Source organism: Hakea prostrata, chromosome 10, assembly GCF_041222555.1.
Source record: "Hakea prostrata isolate BN-2017 chromosome 10, UWA_Hpros_2, whole genome shotgun sequence".
NCBI classification, from domain to species: Eukaryota; Viridiplantae; Streptophyta; class Magnoliopsida; order Proteales; family Proteaceae; genus Hakea; species Hakea prostrata.
Genome location: NC_142609.1, coordinates 28,070,862 through 28,097,067, shown reverse-complemented (window position 1 = coordinate 28,097,067; position 26,206 = coordinate 28,070,862). Strand labels below are relative to the sequence as shown.

Below are 26,206 nucleotides of genomic sequence, written 5' to 3'. Positions count from 1 at the left end.
AAACGTATTATGTTTCGCCCAAATTCAAGCTTTTGAAGAGAAATAGCATGAATGTTCAGGGACCATTTGATTGGAACTCCTAGATGCATCACAAATGGAATCTAACCTTAAAACTATTAGATGACCATTTTAAAGTGGCGGGTCACATCTGGGCCGTCAGATCCTTTAGGTAATGTAAGATTAGAATACCCTTAACAAGATTATTTCAAATAAAATATTTTCTTATTTTATCGTTAATCTGCGACCTCCATGAGACATAATTCTTCTTTCAAAAGGAACCCAAGACTATTCAAAATTACATTTTAACCCTTGATGAAAGATAGCATCACGAAGAGAAATTTTCTCTTTGATCTCCACATTGTCTACATTTGCTTCCACATCATGCACTCTTACAAGAAACACTACAACGTCTTCATTTGATATCAGAATCATAATCGAAAAAGTGTGGCGCAAATAAGACTTCATGAACTACATTTTTACAGTTGTAGTTAAAACCCAGAAAAAAATTGTATGACCACCCAAAAATTCATCCAAAGTGATCATTGTTTAGTAACCAATGAAATCCACTATCTTAAGAAATCTTTGATTCACCAAGAACTCTTAGATATCTTCTCATAAGCTAACAAAATCATTGTAGTAGTACTAGTCACCCTCTAAAAACATAATAAAAACCTACAATATTCTATGGGATCTTCACTTCAGTACATGCCACATACTCTTAGTACACACTATGTTTTGGTTGCCAACAATGGTAACACATGAACTCTCAGCCAATGGATCAACAAGATCCAAACTCAACATTATACTTGATTTTTTTATTCTAATTTTGCAAGCTACATACCAATCCACGGTCCACTTAAATTCTCAGGTTAAGCTACCAAATCATCAGTCTTAAACTAAATAATCCATAAATTACAATAATACATTTGTTCGCAAAATATATAATCTGACAATATTACCATATGGAATAGATACGACGAAGAGTAAAAAACATAAATAGCTGTCTTCTCAATGGTGCCCGTCAGCCATTAGCATATTTCTTGTCATTCCACAAGCAAGAGCATTTTTGGGTATCTTACCAACATGCTCAACTCCTTCAGCAAAGACTACACCCATACCCATATGCAAATGTGGCTCAATATGGCAATGGAAAGCCCAGACTCCAGGATTATCTGTAACAAACCTTAATGCTGTCCATCCATAAGGGAAAATCACAACTGTGTTCCTCAATGGTGGGTTCTTCAAATTAAACTTCTCTGTGTCTGTTTTCTCATTGAACTTCCCTTCTCCATAAGCCAACACCCAGAAATCATGCCCATGCAAGTGCCAAGGGTGTATCTCACTAACATTATCTGATAATGCATTTGCGTTCTGAAGAATTACATCGATGGTGCTGTGCAAAGCAAGCATGTAAGCACCATTTCCTAGGGTTGAGTTTGGATTGATCGGAGGCTTCATAATATCATAGTCACTTGGGAAGTTCTCTGGTGGACTCGTGTTAAGGAATGCACCTTTTAAGCGATATTTCATGGCACCGAGGTAAGGTGTAGAGGGTAATACCAAAGAGACATTATTGATGGACCATTTGGTGTAGCCATTGATTTTGCTCTGTGTGTTGAGGAGAAGAATCCGTCTATCAGCTTGTACTGGAGGTTTTGCAGAGCCTTGCAAGGCAAGGATCTTGTTGGTGAAGGATTTACTGTGGATATAGTCATTCCAGGTAGGTGTAATTGGAGGTGGTGAGGATGGAAGCTTTGATGCACTGTTGGGGAGATAGTTTATGATGGTTAGAGCTTGTGGTGTCTTTGGAAGCCTTCCTCTTACACCTATGGACACCCAATAATTCATATTTGGGTTCTGATCGGTGGTGAATAGAACAGAATAGCTTTCACCAGAGTAGATGTCCATATCATCAACTGTAACTGGCTGAACATAATTCCCGTCGGCTTCGACGACCACCATTTTGTGATTCTGAAGAAGTCACCATGCAAAAATGTTAGAATTAAGGAACAATGTTAGTATAATAATTTGTCATTGAAGTAAACCTAAAAAGCTCCACCCCTAAAAGCAAGAAATTTGAAAATCTCATTTTTTAAAACAGCCGTACATCCTACGTATTTCTTGGAAAAAAAAAAAACCCACCACTAATGAGTGGAGATGCTCTCCACCCTAGCAAGTTTGCATCCTCCTACACTCACATAACGCCTAATATAAGGCTTGTCAATAATACATGATTGTGAAAAATTGGAAGGACAACTTGCCAGGGTGGAGAGGATCTGAACTCCCTATCAACATAGGGTGCAAAATAGGGTGGTGGATTTCAAATAGTGAATCCGCTACTATTAGGGGATTTCAAATTTAACCATTAGAACTTGAGATAGACTAATGAGAAATGGGTGGTGTATTTTATATTGAAACCATTACATTTATTTGGACCAGGTTCATCCGGTATGCTAGAGCCACAATGGGGTTGAGCTTCGCTGGGTGTCTTACAACCTTAACCTTGAACTTGAACACACTAATCTGAACTTGAATACACTAATCTGACCTTGACTCCGATCCAAACAATCTATAATTTTATATTGTTACCTTATATTTACCAAAAATATCCTACAAGATCATGTAGGATTGAATTCGGTAGAGTTGGATTAGGTCAAGCATTTAAACCTAACCAAATCCTGACTGAAAGGACCACAAAAATTTTGAACCGAAATTTATTCAGATTTAAGCCTGGCCATGGTAAGTTCCTACCCTCAGTAACCAAAGGTTTTGGTGGTTTTAATTTCCTTCCAAAGTGATACACTTAGACATCATGCATGGTGTACTAGAGGGATTGGGCCGGACCAGTTTTCTTAGAGACTCAATCCTGATCCTAGTGTTGAACACAAATTGGTACTATAACTTCACATTGTTACCTTTCATTTATCCAAAACATTTGATAAGGTCTTCTACTCTTCTTATTTGGATAAAAAATTATTCCTCTTCAACCCTACTTTTCAATCCAAACATCACCGGATCACTGGACTGGGATTTTAAACTCAAATCCTAATCATGCTCAAGTAAACTGCAACAACTTGACATCCTCATAACCAAATTTACACCCTTGTGGACTTTAGAAGCCCAATCTCAGCAAAAAAAACAAAAAAGCCCCAATCGAAATGACAGGAAAATTTTCAAAAGCGTGGTTGATTAAACTTTTTTCAAAACCGTGTTGACTAATTAACAATATTCAGTTGAGTACAGCAAGTGTGAAAAACAGATGCTTTTCCTCAAAGAATGTTCTTAGACCTTGGCCTGGCCTGGTGTATTCCATCTCACTTTTGCTGATTCTTTTTACGGAATTGATAGTTTTCTATCTTTCTCTTTTTCTTCTAGATCCATGACTTCTGAGAGTTTCTTTTTTGGCGAAACTGATTTTAGAGAGCAAAAACCCCCAAATATTAATATGAAAAGGGGAATGTTTTACTAATACCATCTTGTACTTTTATGTTTATCAAATATTTGTCAAATTAGCTTCTTATTTTTCTCTGTTTTGGTAAATCAAGTCAAATTAGCTCAAGGGATTGGTTTAGTTGATAAAGATAATGCCTCATAGTATGAGGTCAAAAAAATCAAATCTTATTGGAGTGGGGCAGGGGAAGTCTTGGCATATATCATATAATTAACTCCCCTTATATAAAGCTATTAATTGGGTAAACTAAAGCTATTAATTCAAAAAATTATTTTCTTTGGAAGTGACGCTTTAATATATCTTGGGGATGAGGCTATTACATATATTACCATGGAAACGTTGAACTCTAACATCTTCACTAAGAGGTGTTGGTCATTGCCATTTGAGCAAACCCTTTACTAAAATGAAAATAATTATCAAATGTCGTTTTTAGAATTTAGATATTCACAAAGAGAATAAGAAATGATATATCTAAGTGTGAGGTACGTATTTGCATAATAATAATAATAAACTAATAGTAGTTGTTGTAATAATAATAAATAATAATTGTAATAGTAATAGTAATAGTAATAGTAATAATAAGAACAAGAAGAAGAAAAAAGAAAACTTTACCATTTGAGTCACTTATTCTAGACTAAAACTCATGTTCCCTCCCGAATGGGTTGAGAATTACGTTTAGTAAACCAACACTATTAAGTCAAATTAACTTACATGGTTAAATGACCAAAATACCCTCCTATAAAATTAAAAGAGACATGTATTAAAATACCCTTTAGTGAACCATACGATACCCCTTCATGTAGGTGGTCCCCTTCACCCATCTTCTTCCATTAACCCGTGTTGGAAATCACCCAACCAAACCCCCCCCCCCCCAAAAAAAAAGGGGCAAGAAGAAGGGCTAATGAGTGTGCGCGCTTTTATCAAGACCATTTCATGTTGCTACATTAAATGTTGCCCAAAGCAACACAAGAAAAACGAGAACAAGAAGAGAGGTCATGTGTTATTGTTGAAGCCCAACTTACTAAAAGCTTCATAGGAGAGGATACTCGTTGAGGATCCGGTGTCTTTCAACATGTGGTGCACTTTTCGACTTGCTAGCTTTACTTTGATAAGTATTGCATCATCACAAGGGAATTGGACCTCTTTGAGACCCTTTATGGTGAAGATTATAGGCTCCAAGCAATCTTCCTTTTTCTTCGAATCTATGCTTATTTTCAACTCCCCAAACCATTTTGTTGCTTACTACGCCCTTCCTTGTCTTTGGGTGCCTATCTATCCACTGTAAGCCTTTCTTCATTTGAACCTCGCCGTTAACTTTAAGGCTATGTCATTCTAAGATGCTATAGGAATACCAATTACAACACCTATTAGCCAAAGAGGAATCCTTCCAGTAGTATAGACCATTTACCCCGCTTCCCTTTGCATTTCATTAAGTGGTTATGCTAGAGAAATAAATAGTCATGGATAATTATTATACGATGACCTCCATTACTCCTATGAATCTTGTGCCTTATACTTCGCTTTCCAAATTGATTCCATGGAAAAAGTTCCCTAGCACAATGTAGATCAATGTTGGCTCCTCCACTGTATTTTGCATCATCCGGCCATTCTCCTAAATTATCCTTCCTTTGACATCTCCTCCTTTCTTCTCCTATTGTCAAGGAATGTCCTCTTGGCCGATTTGCCTTCTTGAATACCTAGTGAGGTGACCTTTTGAAATCAACTTTTCAATCTCTATCTTTAGGATTCTGGAATCATTTGTGTGGTGCCTATAATCCTAGTGGAAATGATAGTATTTTATCATGTCTCTATCCTCGAACTAAAAATATATCGTGCCTAGCCATTTGAAGAGTCCTTGATCGTAGATTTGCATCAAGATTTTTGACCTCTTTGTGTTGAAAGGTATGTAGTTATCATCGTTGGGAGACCTGTTCCTCTAGTTAGTCCGCCCTTCCTAGTAGTTATTCCTTCATTGACTACGTGAACATTTGCCTTGTGTACATTGCCTGCCGTTTTCCCAACACATGCAATTACCTCCTTTGGTTCCATCTCTTCTTGCTTCAACTACATCAACCACCTTGCAAATTGGTGGCGTCTTTCCAGGAGTCCGGCGAAGGTCTTCATCAATTCAAAACCAATTACTCAAACAACTTTCATTAATAATGGCATTGTACAAGGCACCGTAGGCAACACTCTCGTCCAGGTCCTTAATTTTGATCAACACTTGAATGAGTCTTATAAAAAAATCCTCCAATTGATTCATTCCAGCCTTATTTCTTCAATATTCTTTTTAGGATCCCACTCTGGAATCATGCAGTGAAAGCCTTGCCCAATTGATTGAAACCTTCAATGGACCCTTTCTTTAGCCCTGTAAACCATGTAGTAGATGGTTTCTTTGGAAAGGTTGGAAAAACTCTACATTAATAGCATCACTTGCCCAAACAATGGTCATAATTGAAGTGAAGTGACTGATGTGTTCAATTGGATTGGTATTTCCATCATACAATCAAAAGGTGGGGAGCTTGAAACCTGTTGAGAGAGGTGCCTCCATGATCTCTACTAAGAATGGTTGTTGATTTAGGACAAAATAAATATCCTTGACGAATTATCCATCTTTTTCATACGCTCATCAAGCTCATCAAGTTCTTTGGTCAAGTTGCACGTCTTCTTTGTAACTTTGCTCTTTGGGACATAGCTCCCATTCTCCTCAAGGTCTAGTTTGGGTCTTGGTCCTTCTTTTGGACCTCAGCCTACTAGTTGCAGCTTATTCCCCATAATGTTGGGCCGATCAAGGCAACAAATCAGCCATTTATGTCCTTCTATCATCAAACTATCTTCTAATAGAATGAACCAACCTTAGTAGGCTCAGAACAAGTGATTGTCTTCCTCGATCATGGGACCTTTGAGTTCATCTTGCTTCTCCCTCATTCCTTTTGGACCTCACTAATTTGGAGCTTCACAATTTAGTTCCACATGGTCTCAATGCTCTTCTCGAGAGGTATCATGGTTGAGTTCCATTAACATCTTCCAGGGGGTCCAAAGTGAGGCTCCTTGCAACTCCAATCATTTGCACAAGGCTCCCAGGAAATGCTTGCTTGTCAAAAATGCCCAGTCTCAAACAATCTAGAAATCCTCCCTGGTCTCAAACGGCACCAGTTCTTGGTGGAAGATGGGTGGCATACAGGAAGAAACACTTGTCCGTTCAACAAGCTTTACCTTGCATATTCAATGAGTCTATGGTTTGCACTTTGTCTCTTTAGACAAAGATGCACAAAATCCAGTTTACATCCACACTTGGCCTATTTTTCCTTTAGATTGGTCCAGTAGCAACACTCACAATGGAGGATAAGACACTCACTAGGGAGGATGACTAACACTCATGGCGGAGGAAAGAATTTCATGGCAAATCCGAACCCACCATTAGTGTTCGAACCTCATTGCCCATGAGTCTAAAGTTTTGGTTTACTTGATCTTGGGAAAGTCACCATTGTCTCCAGATTTCATATATGAATGAAAACCCCAAGTTATTGGAAGAGAAAGTCCAAACCAAAATGGAAGGGAGGACTCCATCTTAGAGACCCATAGGATCACAACAAAGCACTACTAAGAAAAGTGGCATGAAGATTTTCTCGGAACCTAACTCGGATTGGGGGCAATTTATGAAGAGTATTTACTTTCCAACATGCTCTTTTCTTGAAGCAAAATTGGGGAAATCGCCCTCTTGGTCTTGGAGGAGCATCCTTGAAGGACGGGAAGTGTTAAAGGAAGGACTTATATGGCATGTGGGAGATGGAAGCAAAATTAAAATTTGGGATGATCCTTGGATTCCCCATACGACGGCCATAGGGTTAAAGGTCCAATGGACCCAAGTTGCCCTTTACTTCTTGTCAAGGATCTAATTGAATCAATGGAAAGAAAGTGGAGAGTAGATTTGATAGAAAGATGGTTCCTATTGGGAAATGCCATGTTAGCTTGCCCCCCCGCCTTTGGGGGTTTTGGTGATAAAAAATTTGGTGGGTGGGGTGGGTTTGGGGGGGCCCCCCCGGAGTTCCCTAAGGAAGTAGTTGAAACTATTTTGAGAATTCAATTATCCTTATTCTTGGGTGAAGATCATTTGAGGTGGGGTGGCGGAAATCAAGGGAAATTTTCAGTCAAGGATGCTTACAAGATTCTTGAGAAGGAAGAAGAGAAAGAAGTAGAGCATAACCCATCCTCCACTAGATTGCATTAGTTGGGAAGAGATTAGTGAGGAGCAATGGAGAGTTATTTGGAAATGCAACACATTGCCCAAGATTAGGTCATTTCTTTGGAGAGCTACAAATGAATCGTTGGAATCAATGGATGGCCTTGTAAAAAGAGGGACAAAAGCTTATCTAGGTTGCCGTGAATGCCCATCTCGTGAAGAAACCATTTCCCATATATTCTTTCACTGTCATGCAACAAGAGTTGTCGGTTCGCGTGCGTGCCTGACCTAGGTTGGAGGAGCTCTCTAGCAACATGTGACTCAATAGGGGAATGGCTCAACACATGGAAGCAGGTGGAATTGTTGAACAACAAGGAAGCTATGGCTTTCAAGAGCTTCTCCTCATTTGTCCTATGGACCCTATGGAAGGCTGAGAAATGATAGACTTAATGGAAAAGGGAAGTGGCTACCTTTGGAAATTGTAAAGGAAGCAGAAAAGAGCCTATTGTGAATTTAAGGAGCAATGAATCAAGAAAAATAAAAGGATATTAGCGAGACAGCAGATGGACATGCAAATGAATAGTAATAGAAGGTTAGACATCGATGACCATAGTTGGCTGCCTCCCTCACTGTCCAACGGTCAAGTGACTACTGATTAGGTTTGGATTGAAAAGGATAAAAAGGGAGGAGCTGGTTTAGTGATCCGTGACTCTAAAGGGATTCCCATTTTAGCGCACTTGGAACCTATTTCTTGCTTCTCGATTCTTGAAGGAGAGGCGTTGGCATTAAGGATGGGTATGTTTCATGCTATTGGAGATTTCCATGAGCATTTAGAGGTTGACTCAGATAATCAACAGCTAGTCAAAATTATCAATGGAGAGATGGAGCGTCCCTTCCAATGTCTTACGATCATTCAAGATTTTCTATATTTAGCATTCAAGTGTTTAAATTTCTGTTTAAATTTCAAGACAATGTATATCTCTAGGAGATCTAACCAAGTGACAGATCGTCTAGCAAAGATGGCACTCACCTTGAGGGAGTGTAGAGATTGGTCTGTATCCATTGCATGATTAATAGAATTGATTTTCCTCTTCTATTCTTTGATACGATGCTGATGGAGTTGTCACCCACTCAGTATATGTTGTTGAGTTGTCTCCCCCTCTGCCTCCAGCAACAATGATGGAGGAACCACTCCTTAAATAATTACTAAGTGAATCAGACATTGAATAAATAATGAAATCGAAGTGGAGTCCAGTTGCCTGAAATGCATTGGGAGAATAAACATAACCTTTACAGGTTAATGGTTCTTTTTCCTTTCAGGTGAAGTGATTTTTTATATTGGAAAGAAAACCCTGAAAAAGGCCAAGACTTTAGGTACATATGTCTTAGAGCCAAACATTTGTATTAAGTCAAATCATCACAAACAAAAGAAAAGGGGCCCTGTGACAAAAATTTCCATAACTGCTTTGATGTCTATCTCTTGGAACAAAATTGAAAGAGAAGGCTATAATAGTAGCATGTCAATCATTCTACCTGCCCATTAAAAAAAAAGAAAAAAAAAATTGATCCTAGGGATGGATTTTGCTCAGCTTTAATGCAGGGGAATTTTCGGCTTCAGATCAAAATCTCGGTTATCTCGACAAATTGCTTAAATTCAAACAAATCCCGCGTGAAGGACTAACTTAAAAGTGGGTTGACGTGATAGCTTATTCATCTATGGACTTGCAAAAGCCATAAAGTTAGCAATATTGGTAGGAATCAGTGGTCAATTTATGAACTTTGAATATTAAAATATAAGAATAAGATCGAGTATACTTTAAGGGATGACTTAGTTGACAAAAACTAACACTATTGAGGTAACGACAACACTTTTATTTTATATTTAAACTATATAACATAAAGATATTCAGATATTCTCCTAAAAGATAATGCATATATAAATTAACAGGAATAAAATTTACTTCAAAAAGAAGAAAATAATAATAAATTAAAAAAAGATTGAATGTTATGAATAGAATATACCACCAACGGGAGTTGGTCCAAGTGATAAGCAGTTTGGTCCGCTTAAGCAAGGTTTTGGTATCGAAACCTTGTGGATGTAAAAAATCCCCACTGAGAAACTCACCCACTACAGCCAGGTGTGCGACCGGGTCTAACACCGGATTAGTCAAGAGCAAAGCCTTGGAAGCCAAGATTGGCAACCCAAAAAAATAGAATAGAATATACCTTATAAAGGGTCTCTTTTTATATAAAGTTAGGACCATCTCTATGTTAAAGACTAAATTCCAAAAGGCAAGAGAAAAAAAGGGAATGGTGAAGATAAGAAAGCTTCAATATTGCTTCATAACTGATAAGAAACCCTAAAAGAAAATTTTGAGTACTACATCAGATCCATCAGTTTCAAATCTTTATTAGAATTTAGTGACCAAAGAAGTGCGGTGGTTGCATTGAATAGACCTTTTCAACTTAAAACAGGGGCTGGTCTATTTTTCATGAAGAAAAAGGAAAAGGGAAAAGGGAGACAAAATAGAAAAAGAAATCAGTTATCATCTTTTCTTTTTCTATATCAAATGATCTCATTCTTCTTCACAATTGGAATCATCTTGCACTTTATTAGTGTACTTCTCAACCTCCAACCTCCTATTGTTAACTATTCTCAATCGCGCTAAGTAATGTATTTGCAGTGGATCCAACCACGGGTGATATTGATTTGTAAGCTTTGCTTTATATCTAAGGTTCCTTTTGGTATCAATCATCATTTCCAATTATGAGGTTTTTTTTTTATTATTTTAAGTTGTTTAGCATTTATTATCAGTTTTATTTTTATTTAAAATAATAGAAAAACTTTCAAAATCCATAATAAACATTTTGTCTATTATGGATTATGGTGAGAATTTCATTATTCATTTATACACAAGTTTATCTAAAATTTTATGGTTAAGATAAGGGTAAAATAGTCAATATACATTTTTTTTTTTTTATTATAAAAATCCTACTTTTTCCCTCTTTTATTACTTGCTCACTATTATTTTCTAACAATTTTTTATTTTGACACCAAATTTATTTTTCATTCTCATAATTTATTTTCAACAAAATTCACCAAACCATTTTCATTATTGACCAATAATGAATTCTTGTAGTTATTTCTTTTAAATAGACATAATAGAGAATGAGAATTGATACCAAAAATAGCCTAAGCAAGGTCCGACATGTCGCCAAAAGTAGGGGTTCGATGAAAAATTGAACCCCTGTTTCAAAGGATATTTCAGGTCATTTTGACCTAAAATTTGACGTGTAACCTAATTTGAGGTCAATAAACACATTGGAAGTGTTATTTTGACCTAAAACATCACCTAACCTAAAGTTTATAATTAGCACATGTCCAGCTATATGTGGGCAAAACTGGAAATTTGGAAAATTCATATAAACTAATGTAAATATGCAAAGAGAACACAAATACACAATTAGTAAAGAGATGTACTAAAATTTACAATTCATTATACAATTATGTTGAGTATGGCTCATGCTTCACTTTGGCAAAAAGCAAATGAAAAATCGGCGAAAAACAAACGAAAGGCACAATATATGGCGAATGTAGCGATATATCGCCGACATCGGGGCGATATGCAGCCGATATTTGGTATATATTGTTTTTGGGGGGAGTCGTGTTGTCCCCCAGCGACATGGCGACATATCGCCTTGTGTCGGCGATATATCGCCTATATCGCCGACACAGTGAACCAGGAGCCTAAGTAATGTTTTTTTTTTTAATTTAAATCAATATTTTTGTTGTTGTAAGGTTTCCTTCACATTGGAAAATAAAATAATTATAAAGAATTTAAAAGATTTATTTTCTAATTCATCAAAAAATTATTTCTGGTGTTTCTTGTTTCAAGAAACAAAAAATTGATCAAAAACCGTTTATTAACTATTTTGTTTCAAATAATTTTTTAAATAAAAATTTATGAAAATTTCTGATTTAAAAAACAAATTTGATTCTAGAACAGAAACTTGTTGGGTTTGTTTTTCGAAAAATGAAAATTAGATGTTGATGAAGTTTAGGTGAAACAATTTATAGTGACTTTTATCTCTTTTTAATTTTTTAGTATTTTATTCACAAATTTCTAAATATAATCACATGTTGCTTTTAAATAATTATGATCTACTACTTCCATCCAAAAAATCTCTTCCCAAATCACAAATCTTTGATTTAAAGAATAAAAAACCCCACCACTTCTACAATCACGAATTGGAGAAAAGGCTTAATCACAAAGAAATAAATAATAAACCGAAAACAGACAAAACGAAAGGCATTGACAGAATGTGGAACAGCTATGTACGAGGACGTGTTGGATAAACTATCACTTTCATGGCCAAATTAGTTGCTAATGGACAGTAGAGATTATCTACGTTAATTTGTTCCTTCACAATCAATCTAGACCGTACATTGTGTTATTCAAAAATAACTCGTTTTTTTTTTCCATCCCTTATGATAAAGAAGGGATGTAGTAGTGGCAACTTTGTGCCCCACTATGTAATGTTACTTTCAAGTCCGGCTTATACAAGCATTTGTCTCATGAACTACCGGTGTAAGTACTAGCTCCGTCAGCATAGCCCCACCAGAGGCCTAGTATATAGCCCATAAAGGCCAGTACTGATCGCATGTCTAGTTCAAAGAGCGCATAACTGTCTAATATGAAACAAAAGAGCTTTTGATTTAATTTCGGGTGGCATTTATATTAGGAGTAACTTAGGAGGATGGCATTAATATCAGAGGGAATTGAACTTGGGGGATGTCATTGATAATTTCCCTCAAGCATTAAGATTGTTATTACTGTTTTGTATAATTTGGTTAAAAATAAATGTTTGGTGGCAGTTTGATTTTATAAGAAGGGAAGAAAACCTGATCACAAAAAGATTTGAAAATTTGATTTTACTATTGATTAGGCAATGGATACTCTTGTCTATGATATTATATATTATTATGCTGTGATTTGAAATCTTGTACTTAACTTCGAAGATGGATTCATATTAACATATTTTGGTAGATGACCTAAATGATCCAATTCTTGAAATCTATCAGGGAAGCATAGTGCTTGGCTGATTGGTCAACTTATTTACCTGATGAAAATCTATAAATATGTAGCCGATGTTCTCCTACTAGGTCATTGTGAGATTTTGGAAGACAATTTTGTAATGCTGTTTTAACGACTAGGATTGAAATCTCACTATAATCTTCTCCTCTCATGGTAAAAGTTTTTATTCTCTGCTTGTGAAAATAATACATTGCATTAGTGTGTGAGCTACATTTAATCTTTGTATTACTTCAATTTTCTATTTTCATGTGTGATTTTCTTGGTGTACACTGACACATACATATTTTTTTTCAAATTTATTTTGTTTATCATATTTATATAAATTAGATAATAATAAAAATAATAGAATGAAAAACAGAATAAGTTAAAGATCTAGAATTGAAAATTCAAGGTGTGTTGACTTGCTTACCCCAATGGCCAAATTAAGGGAAGCAAGAGAAGTTGTGCTTGTGACTCTCAAACGATACGTTTTATTGGGTTGCACATGGAGAATGTCTGGCGTGCATTGCCCCTTCCCTTTTAAATCACATGAGCTTAAGCTTGAGTTGCTATAATGCGCCGCGAGTGAACAGTTATATTGGCCCTTACCATTGATTAGCAGTGACTGTAGAGGCAGGATGAGACAAAGAGATTATAAGGAATGAGTAGACAAAGAAAGAAAAATAAAAAAGCTGACTTTTCCATCTTAGTAATTTCTCTCTCTCTTCTCTCTCTCTTGGAATTCGAAGAAGAGATTATTTTTTGTCACATCAGATCATTCATTATTCAAGTTTGAGACTTTTAGAAGGCAAATGTGCAGAAGGTTGAAGAGAGGGATCGAAGAAAAGCTAGAAACTAGAAGCTGACCTGAGGCTCACCAATCCATCTGAAGGGAATTGAAGAAAGACCCACTTCTTGTTCATGGGCAGTTTTGTGCCACCAGTCACTTAGTAAAAGGTTGAACTCTCCATTATAATGAAATGGCTCTTTCTCACCATCTGCTACTTCCACTATCAATGATCCATACAACCCAGCTGATCTTTGCATTCCATAGTGCCCATGATAGAAATATGTCCCTGCCTACAACACCAGAACCTTCCATATTAGATTAGAGAGAGAGAGAGTTTTTACCTTTTCAACTTTAAACCTAAGTGAGTAAAGTTTTACCTTTTCAACTTTAAACCTATAAACAAAGGTTTCTTCTGGGTTTATTACACACTGTGATATGGATGCAGTTCCATCTGACCATGGTGTTCCAAACTGTTTTAGATATCAAGAAGAAGCTTCATTAGCCATCGAGAGAGAGAGAGAGAGAGAGAGAGAGAGAGAGAGAGAGAGAGAGAGAGAGAGAGAGTTGTTCATGGTGAGAGTGGGAGGAGAACCTGTCTGATACCATGCCAGTGAATGACAACACCTTCAGTGTGGAGCTTGTTTGTGAGTTCAACATGGATAGTGTCGCCAGCGTTTGCACGAATTGTTGGACCAGGAAACTGACCATTAATCCCGATCACAATGTTCTCAATGCAATCTGGAGACCAGAACAGATAACCCACCTCCCATTTGAAGTGTCTGGCCTTGGGAGATGCTAAGGAGAACTGAAGAAAGGTCGAGAAGCAAAACAAGATGCAGAAAAAGCTTCTGATCATGGCTCTAGTGCAATAAAATGACATCAAAATGTAGCAATAGATAGAAGAACAAGAAGAATAAGAAGGAAAGCCAGAATAAGAATCATGTGAATGCTGAAGTGCTTGTATTGAGTATATATAAGCAGTTTTGGTGTGTACAGAGAAAGCACTTTGTGTGGGAACTGTGATGGTACCTTCTCCTAATGTGCAGTTTTTATTTTTTATTTTTTTTGGTAGGTATAGATTCCTTCTTAACTTTTAATTATTGAATGTATTAATATTCCCTTCTCACTTATTCAAACTAAACGAATATTGAGGGATATTGAGGACACAGACCCCCCACCGAATTCCTCAAGGAGGCGGGGATTTAAGAATCCAACGATCACCCAACAAACTAGAGTTTAAATAAAATTCAAATGTATGGGTGGGTTTAAATAAAATTTAAATTTAGTTTGAATTGGGTAACCGTTGGATTACTTAAATGCCACATGGCACAATCCTATGAGGGAATTATAGGGAATTGTAGGGAAAGGAATTACAGACGATGTGAATCCGATATGGATATTGTACAGGTCATTTTCTTCTGAAGCTTCCAGGAATCCAATTATAACGAATTAATAGCATCAAAATAAGTTCCTTCACAACTTTTTTTTTTTGGAATTAAATGGGTCGACATGGCATTAGCACGTTGAAAATATCCGATGCATTGTTTTGTAATAAAAGAAGCAAATTACACTTACCCCCCAAGTTTGCAAACTATGGCATTTACGCATGTAGTTTTAAATACAAAATGACATATTTATTACTTGTTAAATCTTCTTATAAGAGCGAAAAAAAGTTAAAAGAAATACTTGAAAATCACTCATGGTTGCTCTTCACCCAACCCTCCTCCTCTTCTCTTTATTTTCTACCCCTTGAAAGTTGAAATGGGTTCGAGGGCAGAGAAGGGCAATTTGAGAATTTTGAAAATGTAGTAGATGATTAGTCATCTATTAAGTGCATTATATTAAGTATATGGATTTTTTTTATGTATAATTTGAAATATAAGGATGTAAATGTAATAGAATAAATTTTAGGAGATGTAAACATAATATATTGCAAACTAATTTAGGGGGATGCCTATATAATTTCCTCTAATGTAAGTGTCCCAAATAGGTATGGGAACAAAAATAGGATTCACATCCTCTGGAATTTCTTTTCCTACAATTCCCTGTAATTCCCTCCTACGATTGGACCATGGCATTTAAGTAATCCAACGGTTACCCAATTCAAACTAAATTTAAATTTATTTAAACCCACCCCATAAATTTGAATTTTATTTAAACTCTAGTTTGTTGGGTACCATTGGATTACTTAAATGCCACATGGCACAATCGTAGGAGGGAATTACACAGAATTGTAGGGAAAGGAATTACAGAGGATGTGAATCCACAAAAATACAGGTCTATCCTTTTTTTTATTTATTTTTTTATTATTAATTTATGATCTCTTGTGCTTTCATGAAAAGTTACAACAACTAGGGTTCTAATTCGGAATTAGTTTTTCCTTTTTTATTTTTTTATTTTTAACATTTTCAGATCTATGATCAATAAATTTTAACCATGCAAATTGTTGCGTCCAAAAATGTTTTGTGGATCCAGCTTTACTGGCAATGAACCTGCAAACAATCAAAGAAAGTGATAGTGTACTGACCTGTGTGGTTGGCGGGGTTGCCTTTGACAATCAAATTAGTAAATGAATTCAACACTAACCCAAGCAGATGGGGTGCAAAAAGCTCTAGGTAATTAGACCTCAAAGCTTGAGCTACGAGATGAGTCATTGAACATACTTTGCACCAGGTAAGTGTAGGTTTATGTACGATAACTTGTTCATTTTTTATCATTGGATCACCGAGTTGAATTTCTTGTGCTCTTTTCTAAATCATCCAATTGTGGTTGTTATTAGTCTCCTATCCAAACTCGGCTCCTAGTGGCAAGGACTTCGAGTATGGCAGTTACCCGAGAGGGGGGGGTAGAGGAGGCGGGCGCCCCTATGTGGTTCTGTCTCTGGGCTTTTTGCTCATTGTTTCTCACGCACAATGGACACAATTGAAGTTCGATTCATTTAGGATTCCTCAAAATGCTTAGGGGTTGTATGGCAACACTCCCGATACACTTATTCTGTGTCATTTGCCCATTTTGGCACAAAAGTTGCCAAAATCTTGTATGACAAACCGGTCCCAAAAAAGTGTGCTGGTTCATCTAAAATATGTTGAACCGAGCAATTGGCCAACATTTTGCCTGTGTCCATTGGAGCTTCTTGGGGATGAACACACTTCCTTGTGAAAAGGTGGGGCACAATGGAGCAGCAGAGCAGCTGATGGTGAATGGGGGTATCAATGTCATTTTCATTCTATTATCAAAAGTCCTAAAAGTTGCTTCCCACATCACTCTTGTCTTGCTCGCCTCTATCGTCTCTCATGTCTCTCTTGTCTCTCTCAAGCCCTATAGTAAGCTCATCACTCTTTCCGCTACAACTGAAAGTTAAGCCCAATAGCAAATGTCTCTCTCACCTCTCTTGTGAAATCCCTCACAGCCCTAACCCAAAAATCTGTATTGTAGGTCCGAAAACCCGAAGTGTCAGAAGAAGACGGCTGTGGGCCATCCGAATTGAACCCATTGGATTTGACTTGGAACCAATGGAAGTAGATGGTGATGATGCTTTGATAGAAACATTGTTGGATTTTGGAAGAAGATTTAGCTTGAATGATGATGAACTTGGAAGATGGATCAAGAGTACAGTAATGACACAAGTGGAAGGTCCCGAAAAATCAAGTAAGACCCTTCTATAACTTGGAAAAGGACCCAAGAGGAAGATAGAGCTTTCAGGGACCAAAAATACAATTTTTTACCAAAGAGGTACAAGTTGGCAGCCTGCCTTGGTTGCCCCAAGCGACCAACCAGTACTGGGGCAAAATTGTCACTTTTTGGGAATTAGGTTTCCAAAGTCCTATTTAGTCAATTTTCGTTCTAATTCGTGTCATTGTGTAATAAGGTTGTCAAAGAACATCAGAGGTACTACAGAGCTCTCTCTCCAAGGCCAAGGAAGATCCCAAGTATCCGTGAAGTGTTCCGCTTGACAACTCTTCTTCTACAAGGTTAGCAATCACTCTCTTTCTTCTAGTTCTACATTCTCTTTTGATTCTACCTACTATAGAGCTCTTGAAGAAGGTCTTAAGCCACTGTAATGACCTACTCTTCCATTCTCTTAGTTCTAGAATGAATCTCCATTCACTCTAGTTCTTTTGTGAACTTCACGATGTGATTTCGGTAAAAGCCTAGCATGAATCTATATGATTGTTTTCCCTTTGATTAGTTTGATTTCCAATCCATGCTAGACCATGTTCTATGTTGTTTTTAGACCTTATTTCATTGTTCGTTTAGCCCTTGAGTGAATCCCTGTCTAGTCTATCCGTGAATCTGTGGATTGATTTCGGATGAAACCTAAGTTAGGACTCATTAGGTTTCCACTCGTTGACCATGATTGAAGCCTAAATCATATTAGATAGTGTCCTACTATTATTTTAGAGTTTTCTAATTAATTTTGGAGTGTTTTGGAACCCAAACGATGAGTTTTCGATTGATTTTAGGTTTTATTGTCTGTACACAATAGCTTCGGTTGATTGGCTTGGTAGTCCTAAGCAACCAGGCTAGGCAACCAAAGGGTTCCGAAATAGCAAAATCCCCTATTTTGCCCTCTTTTCATCTTTGAACCTTTATGGTTTGTTCCTAACATTAAATCATCGTATTATTAGGGTTTCTTTGGAAAGTAAAACAGTAACAAAGATCATGCATTCATGTTCCATTACAAAAATAGAAAGTAACTTGTGTTATTTGTAAGTGAACATCATCACCTTATTGTCGTCTTGAAACCTTCGAAGAGTAGACCAAAAGGTATGTTCAAAAAATTAGGACTTATTCATGATGGATATGCCTCTGTAATATCAGAATGTTAATATTAATGATGATATGCATATTTGTTGAATGTGCTAATGTTGGAATTTAAATGGATTATGATATGAGGTTATATTTGGAATCATATTGTAATGTGATTGCTTAAGTTGTAATTGTGGAATGGGGAATGCCAATTGGGTGTTTTTGTCTTGGGACATCAGTGGAGGTGGTATGTGATGCTTTCCTATGATGCCCCTTGGTGCTTTCCATAATTATTGGATAGCATACCTAGGATTTGTCTAGAAGTGTTTGGTTAGAAATCTTGTCATATCTCACCCTATCGGCGTGGGTATTGAGGCGAGTGACCTGTAACAACAGGGATTCTAAGTTAGATGATAGGGAGAGGGCTACTCAAGGCATGGGATATTCCATCGGTGCGAGGTATATTGCACTGATGCAGTTAGATCATGCTGAGAGATCTCAGAGTCCAAGGGACGAGACTGAGTCTAAGGATGAGGATGAGGTGGCACCAGTAGATGAGGGTCAAGAGGCTACAGATTCTGACGATCGGGATGAGGATGACGCAGAGATGCGTGATGCTAGTCAGGATGATCAGGGGATTCCTGCACCACACTTCGAGGTAGGGGGCCCATCACATGCTGCTCTAGAGACACCGGACTTACATGCACGGATGCTTTCCATGACTTCCATGCTAAAGAGGATGGAGGTCAGACAGGAGTAGATATATGAGAGGATAGAGTCGAGATAGACATAGCTGTATGAGAGGATGGACGCGAGGCTTACACAGATGTACGAGAGGTTAGAGGTGAGACATGCACAGATAGAGTCCATACAAGGGCTTATGCAGTCTCAGCTCACTCAGATTTCAGAGGATGTCCAGGCAGTTAGAGATCAGAGGCAGTCTCCCAGATAGACTTATTGTACTAGAATTTCAATTATGCTTTTCATATGTAACTCGATGTAAAACTTTCTTAAGTTAATGAAATTCGCCTTTGTTTCACTTTATTATTGTGCATTATTCACTTCTTTTTATTTCATTAAGTGGTGCTGGTTAAATTATAATTATTGTATATTATTCAACAATTATTTATGCTTCATTAATTAAGTTTCTAGTCCGAGTTATCTATTATTCACTCTAAGAATACAGGAGTCACTTCTGAACCTATGACTCGGGAATGTTCCGTCATCGTTTTTGTGGTTGGGGTTTCACTTGAACTTGGGCTTTGATACCACTCTGTCACATCCACCCAGCCGGTACCCCATGGGGCATACTCGGGTATGTGATCCACAGTCCCGAAGATCAAGTATCAAGCAACCATGCCTCCCACATACGCGATAACACAATCGTGAACAATAATAATCAAGGTAAAAGCATATAATAAAGAATCATGAATAAGATAAAACAGATAATCATAGTGCGGAAAAAAGATGATACCAAGTGTATAGATATAATTTAAAAGGGAGAGAGAGTGATCAGAAGTCACTTCCTCACATGGAGTGATCAGAAGTCACTTCCTCACATGGCAGCGGAAAGTAGATCATTCAAGTTAAGGTTACAAAACCAACATCTAAGGAGTATATCAAAGAAAGTTAAGTTACAGATCAAGTCTAAAAGAGGAATTCAAAATGTAACATTAAACAAATGTTTCCTCAGTCACATAAAGTATGTCCTCATAACTATAGATATCCGAAGTCCAGCACAGCTGCTTCAGCACCAGTGTCGGGATAATCCTGGTGCGTAGCATATTCCTCTTCGGTACCCTCACAATAATCTTCATAGTAGCCACTACCCTGAGGGTAGTATGGCTCATCATAGGGTGCTTCAAAGGACGTGCCATTGGTCTCTTCAAAACCTGTAGGATAGTCTAACAAAACAATTGCACAAAAAGGAATGAATTCAAAGGAACTCAGCAAGGCAGTTAATCCATAATACATAAACCATATGATACAAGTCATAACATGATGCGAATGATATGAGACAGATGATGCAAATATGATTCTAACTCTACATATGCTAGTCTCTATGGTAGACATGCTTTAAGTCATAGCACCATACTTCCTTGGGTAGGTCTCAAATCACTCTTCCCTCAACCATCCAAGTATCTTGGGTTCTTCGGTGGGACTTGGGTCCTGCATTCCTCCCGGACAATTCCATGGCTGGGGTTTCGATCACCACTCTCTCACATCACCATTGATATAAGTATTAGCACATGTCACGGTAAAGCCTAGCCCAATGCAAGTCATTTACTCAGTCATATCATGTCAGATCCATATACGTCCATTCCTCGCCCCGGGCGATCCTTTTCGGTATCCTTCACACTAGAGTCACGGATATTATTCACCGGACTCATCAACCCCATTGGTCATCCACAAATAGTAGACGGGAAGCTCTCACGTCCTCTCACGGATATGACTCACCGATCTTCGAGCGCCCTTGAGCCCAAGTCTGACTATTTGCAACCCTACCAACAATGGCCCCTTTTAGGGATCCGTAATATGATCTATGTCCTCTCACGGGTTGGCTACCGGTCTTGAGTGCCCATCAAACCATACTACTACCATGGGTCGTTCGGTCTCAATACCCTTCCGATTCAGGTCTAATATGACAAGGACATCCTAGCCATACATCTAGACAAGTCCTATGTATGTCATCCAATAATTTGGGAAAGCGTCGATGGATACCTTCGGAGAACATCCCATACTATTCCCTCCGATGTCCAAGGACAAAAATGTCAGTAGGACATTCCTCAATCCCAAATTATACTTATCCAATCACATTCTCAGTTCATCATATCACACATACATGATACATCATCATATTGAAAGTCACATCATAACATCGCATGATTCAAGTGTATATGTAAATAACAATAATTAAATAGACATGATATACAAGAGTAACTAAACATGTTACTACAGTTAAATGACAATTACAGTAGTCATATGATGTCTAAATAAAATTGATAAGCTAAGCATATCAAGTTGTCAATCATCATTGAATAAACACATAGTCCATGTCATATGGGTATAACCGTCCTTACCTTAATCAAATCGGAAATAATAGTAAGTACCACTTAAAATAGTCCCCAACTTAGTGCTTGAACCCTAGACAACATATATGCAACATTAGAGAAGGAAGCAATCAAATCGGAGATCAAACGGAGTGAAACGAGCAAGTATAAAGTTGTTGTCCTCCTTTGGTCAACTGACTGGTCAGTTGACTCAGTCGACCAAGATGAATAGTAACGGGCTGAAATGTGAATTTGGCCCCCAAACCTATCTTCCTAGGCTCGGATCGATCCGAAACTTGGAGGGATTAATCATAGCAATATAAGAACACTATACAATGAATATTATCATGATCCAATGGTCCAATTAGGAATGCCCAAATTGAAACCCTATGTTCTATATGCTAAACATCAAGAATTGAAATGGAATTTGTTGCAATGGCAAAGAATGATGGGGAATCAGCTAAGGAAGTGATAAGAACTATACTAGAATCATAAACCAATAGTAAATCAAACCTAGCATACATCTACACATCAGTTTAGATCAATAAGACAAGTTGGAATGACAAGAATAATAGAAATGCAATGCTATTGATTGTATTGGAAGCATAGCATAGGAAGCATAGCATAGCAAGAATGAAAGAAAAACAATGGAAATGAAAGGGGAAACACATGACCAAGTGTTTGCAAAGTTGCAGCACTTTAGCCATGGTCTCAATAGCAAAAAAGAGTAGAGGAATGAGTAGAATAGAGAATGAGAGAGAGAAATAATACCTTGAGGAAGCAATGGAGATGGGAGGCAATGATTGAGACCAAGATCCTTCACCAACTTCAAGGAATGCCCTAGGGAAGCTCACTCCTCGTTCTCTATAGTGCCAATGATTAGGTTAGGCTTCTATTCACGAGTTACCATAAAGTAGGCTTAAAATAATAAAGAATCTTGTGATTTTCAGATTTATTAATCCTGCTGGTCGACTGGCTGGTCGATTGGTTAGTCGACCAAGTTGTCGACCAAGCTTGAACAACAACTTCAGATGGGGAATTGGAAGGCCAGACTGATCCAAATTGAGTTGGGTTTTCTCTTACAGGTCAATCAACAAGTCTAGATTAGATAAATACCTTTGGAACGAGATCGGAAGTGCACGTACTTCAACTACGCTCCCCCCCTTCTAGGTGCAATTTCTCACTGAACACTAACAGTGTATCCAAGTAAGGGGCATCATTGTCAATATCCATAGGCTCTGAGTCATACACCGAATCTTCAACTAAGAGGGCCCACAAGTCTCTTCTTCCACTACTCCGGGTCTTCGGACCTACAAACACCAACGGATCCGGGTCAGGGTCAGGGTTAGGATAGGGCTGGATTTCACATTCTCCCCCCCCTTAAAAGAAATTTCGTCCTCGAAATTGAAAGCGTACTATGCTTCCAAAAAGATGAGGAAACTTCTCCTTCATGTCTTCTTCTTTTTCCCATGAAGCTTCTTCTGGGGTGTGATTTATCCACCGAATCTTCACCAAAGGGATAGTGCAATTCCGCAACTGCTTGTCCTTCTTGTCTAGGATCTTGGCTAGTCCTTCATTGTAAAAAAGATCGGCACTAAGTCCTTCAGGTGCTTGCTGTAGTATGTGTTCCGGGTTCTCTATGTACTTTCGAAGCATCAAAACATGAAACACATTATCAACTCCAGCAAGAGATGGGGGCAAGGCCAAACGGTATGCAACAGTCCAACCTTTTCCAAAATCTCATAAGGTCCAATGAAACGAGGGCTAAGCTTTCCTTTCACATTGAATCTCGTCACCCCTTTCATAGGTGATACCTTGAGGAAAACTTTCTCTCCAATCAGAAATTCCAAATTAGTTCTTCTCTTGTCGGCATAAGATTTATGTCTAGACTGGGCAAACTTGATTCTTTCTCTAATCATGTCAACCATCGCACTTGTAGCTTCAATCATTTCCGAACCCAAGACTCTTCTTTCACCAGTCTCAGTCCAATACAAAGGTGTCCTACAAGTGTTACCATACAAAGCTTTAAATGGAGCCATGCCTATTGTTGCTTGATAACTGTTGTTATAGGCAAACTCAACCAAAGCTAAGTGTTCATCCCAATTTTCACCCATATCTACCACACAAGATCTAAGCATATCTTCCAAGATTTGAGTTGTTTGCTCAGATTGTCCATCAGACTGTGGATGCTAGGCTATACTCAGATTCAATTGGGTTCCCAAGGCTTTCTGTAAACCATTCCAAAACCTTGAGGTGAACCTAGGATCACGATAAAAAACAATACTCATAGGTATTCCGTGCAGACGAACCACATTGTCCACATAAAGCCTAGCTAGCTTATCCAAAGTATAAGTGATCTTCATAGGGATAAAATGGGTTGATTTGGTCAACCTATCAACAATCACCCACACAGTGTCATTTCTTTTACCTGTCCGAGGCAAGCTAGTCACGAAGTCTATGGAGATATCTTCCCACTTCCAACTAGGAATAGGAAGGGGCTGAAGCAATCCAGATGGAGGTTGACGAACGGCTTTCACAAGTTGACAAGTCTCACACTTGGCAACAAAATCTTCAACATCAGCTTTCAAACCATTCCACCAAAAATGTTCCCTTAAGTCCTTGTACATCTTGGAACTTCCAGGGTGTACTGTAAAGATTGACTGGTGTGCTTCTTTCAATATTTCCTTCTTGATTTCTTCAACAGCCGGCACAAACAGTCTAACTCTAAACAATAAAGTACCATCCATAGACATACTAAAATCAGGGTCCATTTCGGGATTTAAAGCAATCTTCTCAATCTTCTCTTTCAACTCTTGATCAGAACTCTGCAAAGCAACAATTCTGTCTCTAAGGGTAGATCTTGCTATCATAGTAGAGAGAACAAAATCCGAACCTTCAGAAACAACTTCTAAAGCAAAACTCGCAGTTGAATACAACAAAGGTTGACTCAAGGCATTCAAGTCCAACACTTTCTTCTGACTTTTTCTACTAAGAGCATCAACAACAACATTAGCCTTACCTGGGTGATATTGGATGTCACAGTCATAACCAGAGACCAATTCTAACCATCTCCTTTGTCTCATATTCAACTCCTTCTGGGTGAAGAAGTACTTTAAACTCTTATGATCTGTGAAGATAGCGATCTTCTCACCGTACAGGTAATGTCTCCAAATATTCAAAGCAAAGACAATGGCGGCAAGCTCTAAATCATGAGTGGGGTAGTTCCACTCATAATTCTTCAATTGCCGAGAGGCATATGCCACTACGTAACCATGTTGCATCAACACGCAACCCAAACCAATCTTGGAAGCATCAGTGTAGACTGTCAAACCACCGGAACTATCAGGTATAGTTAAAACCAGAGCGCTTGTCAATCTAACTTTCAGCTCTTTGAAATTCTTCTCACAAGCTTCGGTCCACACAAACTTCTCTTCCTTTCTAGTTAGCTTAGTCATAGGAGCAGCCAACCTAGAAAAGTTCTCAATAAACCTTCTATAGTATCCCGCCAATCTAAGGAAACTTCTTATCTCAGTCACGGTCTTCGATCTTTCCCAATCAGTAACTGTTTGCACCTTCTCAGGATCCACACGAATACCTTCGACTGAAACAACATGGCCAAGAAATGCTACCCTTAAGAGCCAAAATTCAGACTTGCTAAACTTAGCATAGAGCTTCTTTTCTCTCAACCTTTGCAATGTGAAATTTAGGTGTTTCGCATGCTCTTCTTCACTCTTTGAATAGATCAAGATGTCATCAATGAAGACAATCACAAACTTATCGAGCACATCATGAAATACTCGGTTCATGAGATCCATGAACACAACAGGAGCATTAGTTAAACCAAAGGCATAACTCTAAACTCATAATGTCCATACCTTGTTCTCAACGCTGTCTTGAAGTATCACTTGACTTCACTTTCAACTGATGATATCCAGACCTCAAATCAATCTTCGAGAACACAGCTGCACCTTTCAATTGATCGAAAAGATCATCAATCCGGGGCAGCGGATATCTATTCTTGACGGTCAACTTATTCAACTCCCGATAATCAATGCATATGCTACCGTCCTTCTTCTTCACAAACAAGACTGGAGCTCCCCAAGGTGATACACTTGGCTGCACAAAACCTCTCTCTAAGAGCTCATTTAATTGTGTTTGCAACTCTTATAACTCGGTAGATGCCATTCTATACGGAGCTTTGGATACCGGAGCAGCTCCAAGAGTTAAGTCTATGGAAAACTCAACTTCTCTATCAGGGGGCAGTCCTGACAGATCATCTGGAAACACATCAGCAAAATCACAAGCAACCTTGACATCTTCAAGCTTCTTTCCTTCCTTGACCTTGCTTCAAGGTAAAGCACTTTCCACTAATGCACGGACTTGCATCAGTGCGGTCAAAGTCTTCTTACTAATCCTTCCTTTCTCAGGACAACTAGTGTTGTGAGATCACTTAGTGTTGTTTGATATGAAAAAAGCTACTGTTGCGTCTATGACTTCTTTGAGGGCCGGATATTGAGATGACCACCTTGAGAGTCCTTCAGCCAAGTTGGAATAGCTGAGGTGCCTGCACACACAAAGATAACAAGAACGGTCCGGCCAAGTTTGGGCCGGGGAACCGTCTCCGACGCTCAAATCAGCCTAGGCAACAATAATAGTTCTTGAGAGAGTTCTCAAGAACGTAATGAATAATTACTCAGATGATTGCTCGTACCTTTCTCCATGTAGGAGGTGAGTTTATATAGAAGATACCTGGAGGCGGCACTTCCTTGAGTTTTGGATCGTCAGTTGAAGGGTGAGTGAGATGACTTCGGAGTTACGGCTCCTTCTTTGGCGAACCAGATAGAGCTGTTATCCGATAGCTCATCCCCCCATTTCTTGGAACGGATTTACTGAGTAGTTATCTGTAAC

General features: G+C 38.1%; 1 protein-coding gene across 1 annotated transcript; it reads right to left on the bottom strand.

The window, feature by feature from the left end:
- Positions 1 to 599: 599 nt before the first annotated feature.
- LOC149002408 (L-ascorbate oxidase-like) lies at positions 600 to 14,484 on the bottom strand. The gene is made up of 5 exons (XM_089137496.1): positions 14,092 to 14,484; positions 13,877 to 13,969; positions 13,577 to 13,789; positions 13,140 to 13,334; positions 600 to 1,971 (listed from the first exon to the last, which is right to left on the bottom strand). Exons 1-5 carry the CDS (start codon positions 14,377 to 14,379, stop codon positions 1,009 to 1,011), a joined length of 1,752 nt encoding a protein of 583 aa, XP_088993622.1. The 5' UTR covers positions 14,380 to 14,484; the 3' UTR covers positions 600 to 1,008.
- Positions 14,485 to 26,206: the final 11,722 nt, after the last annotated feature.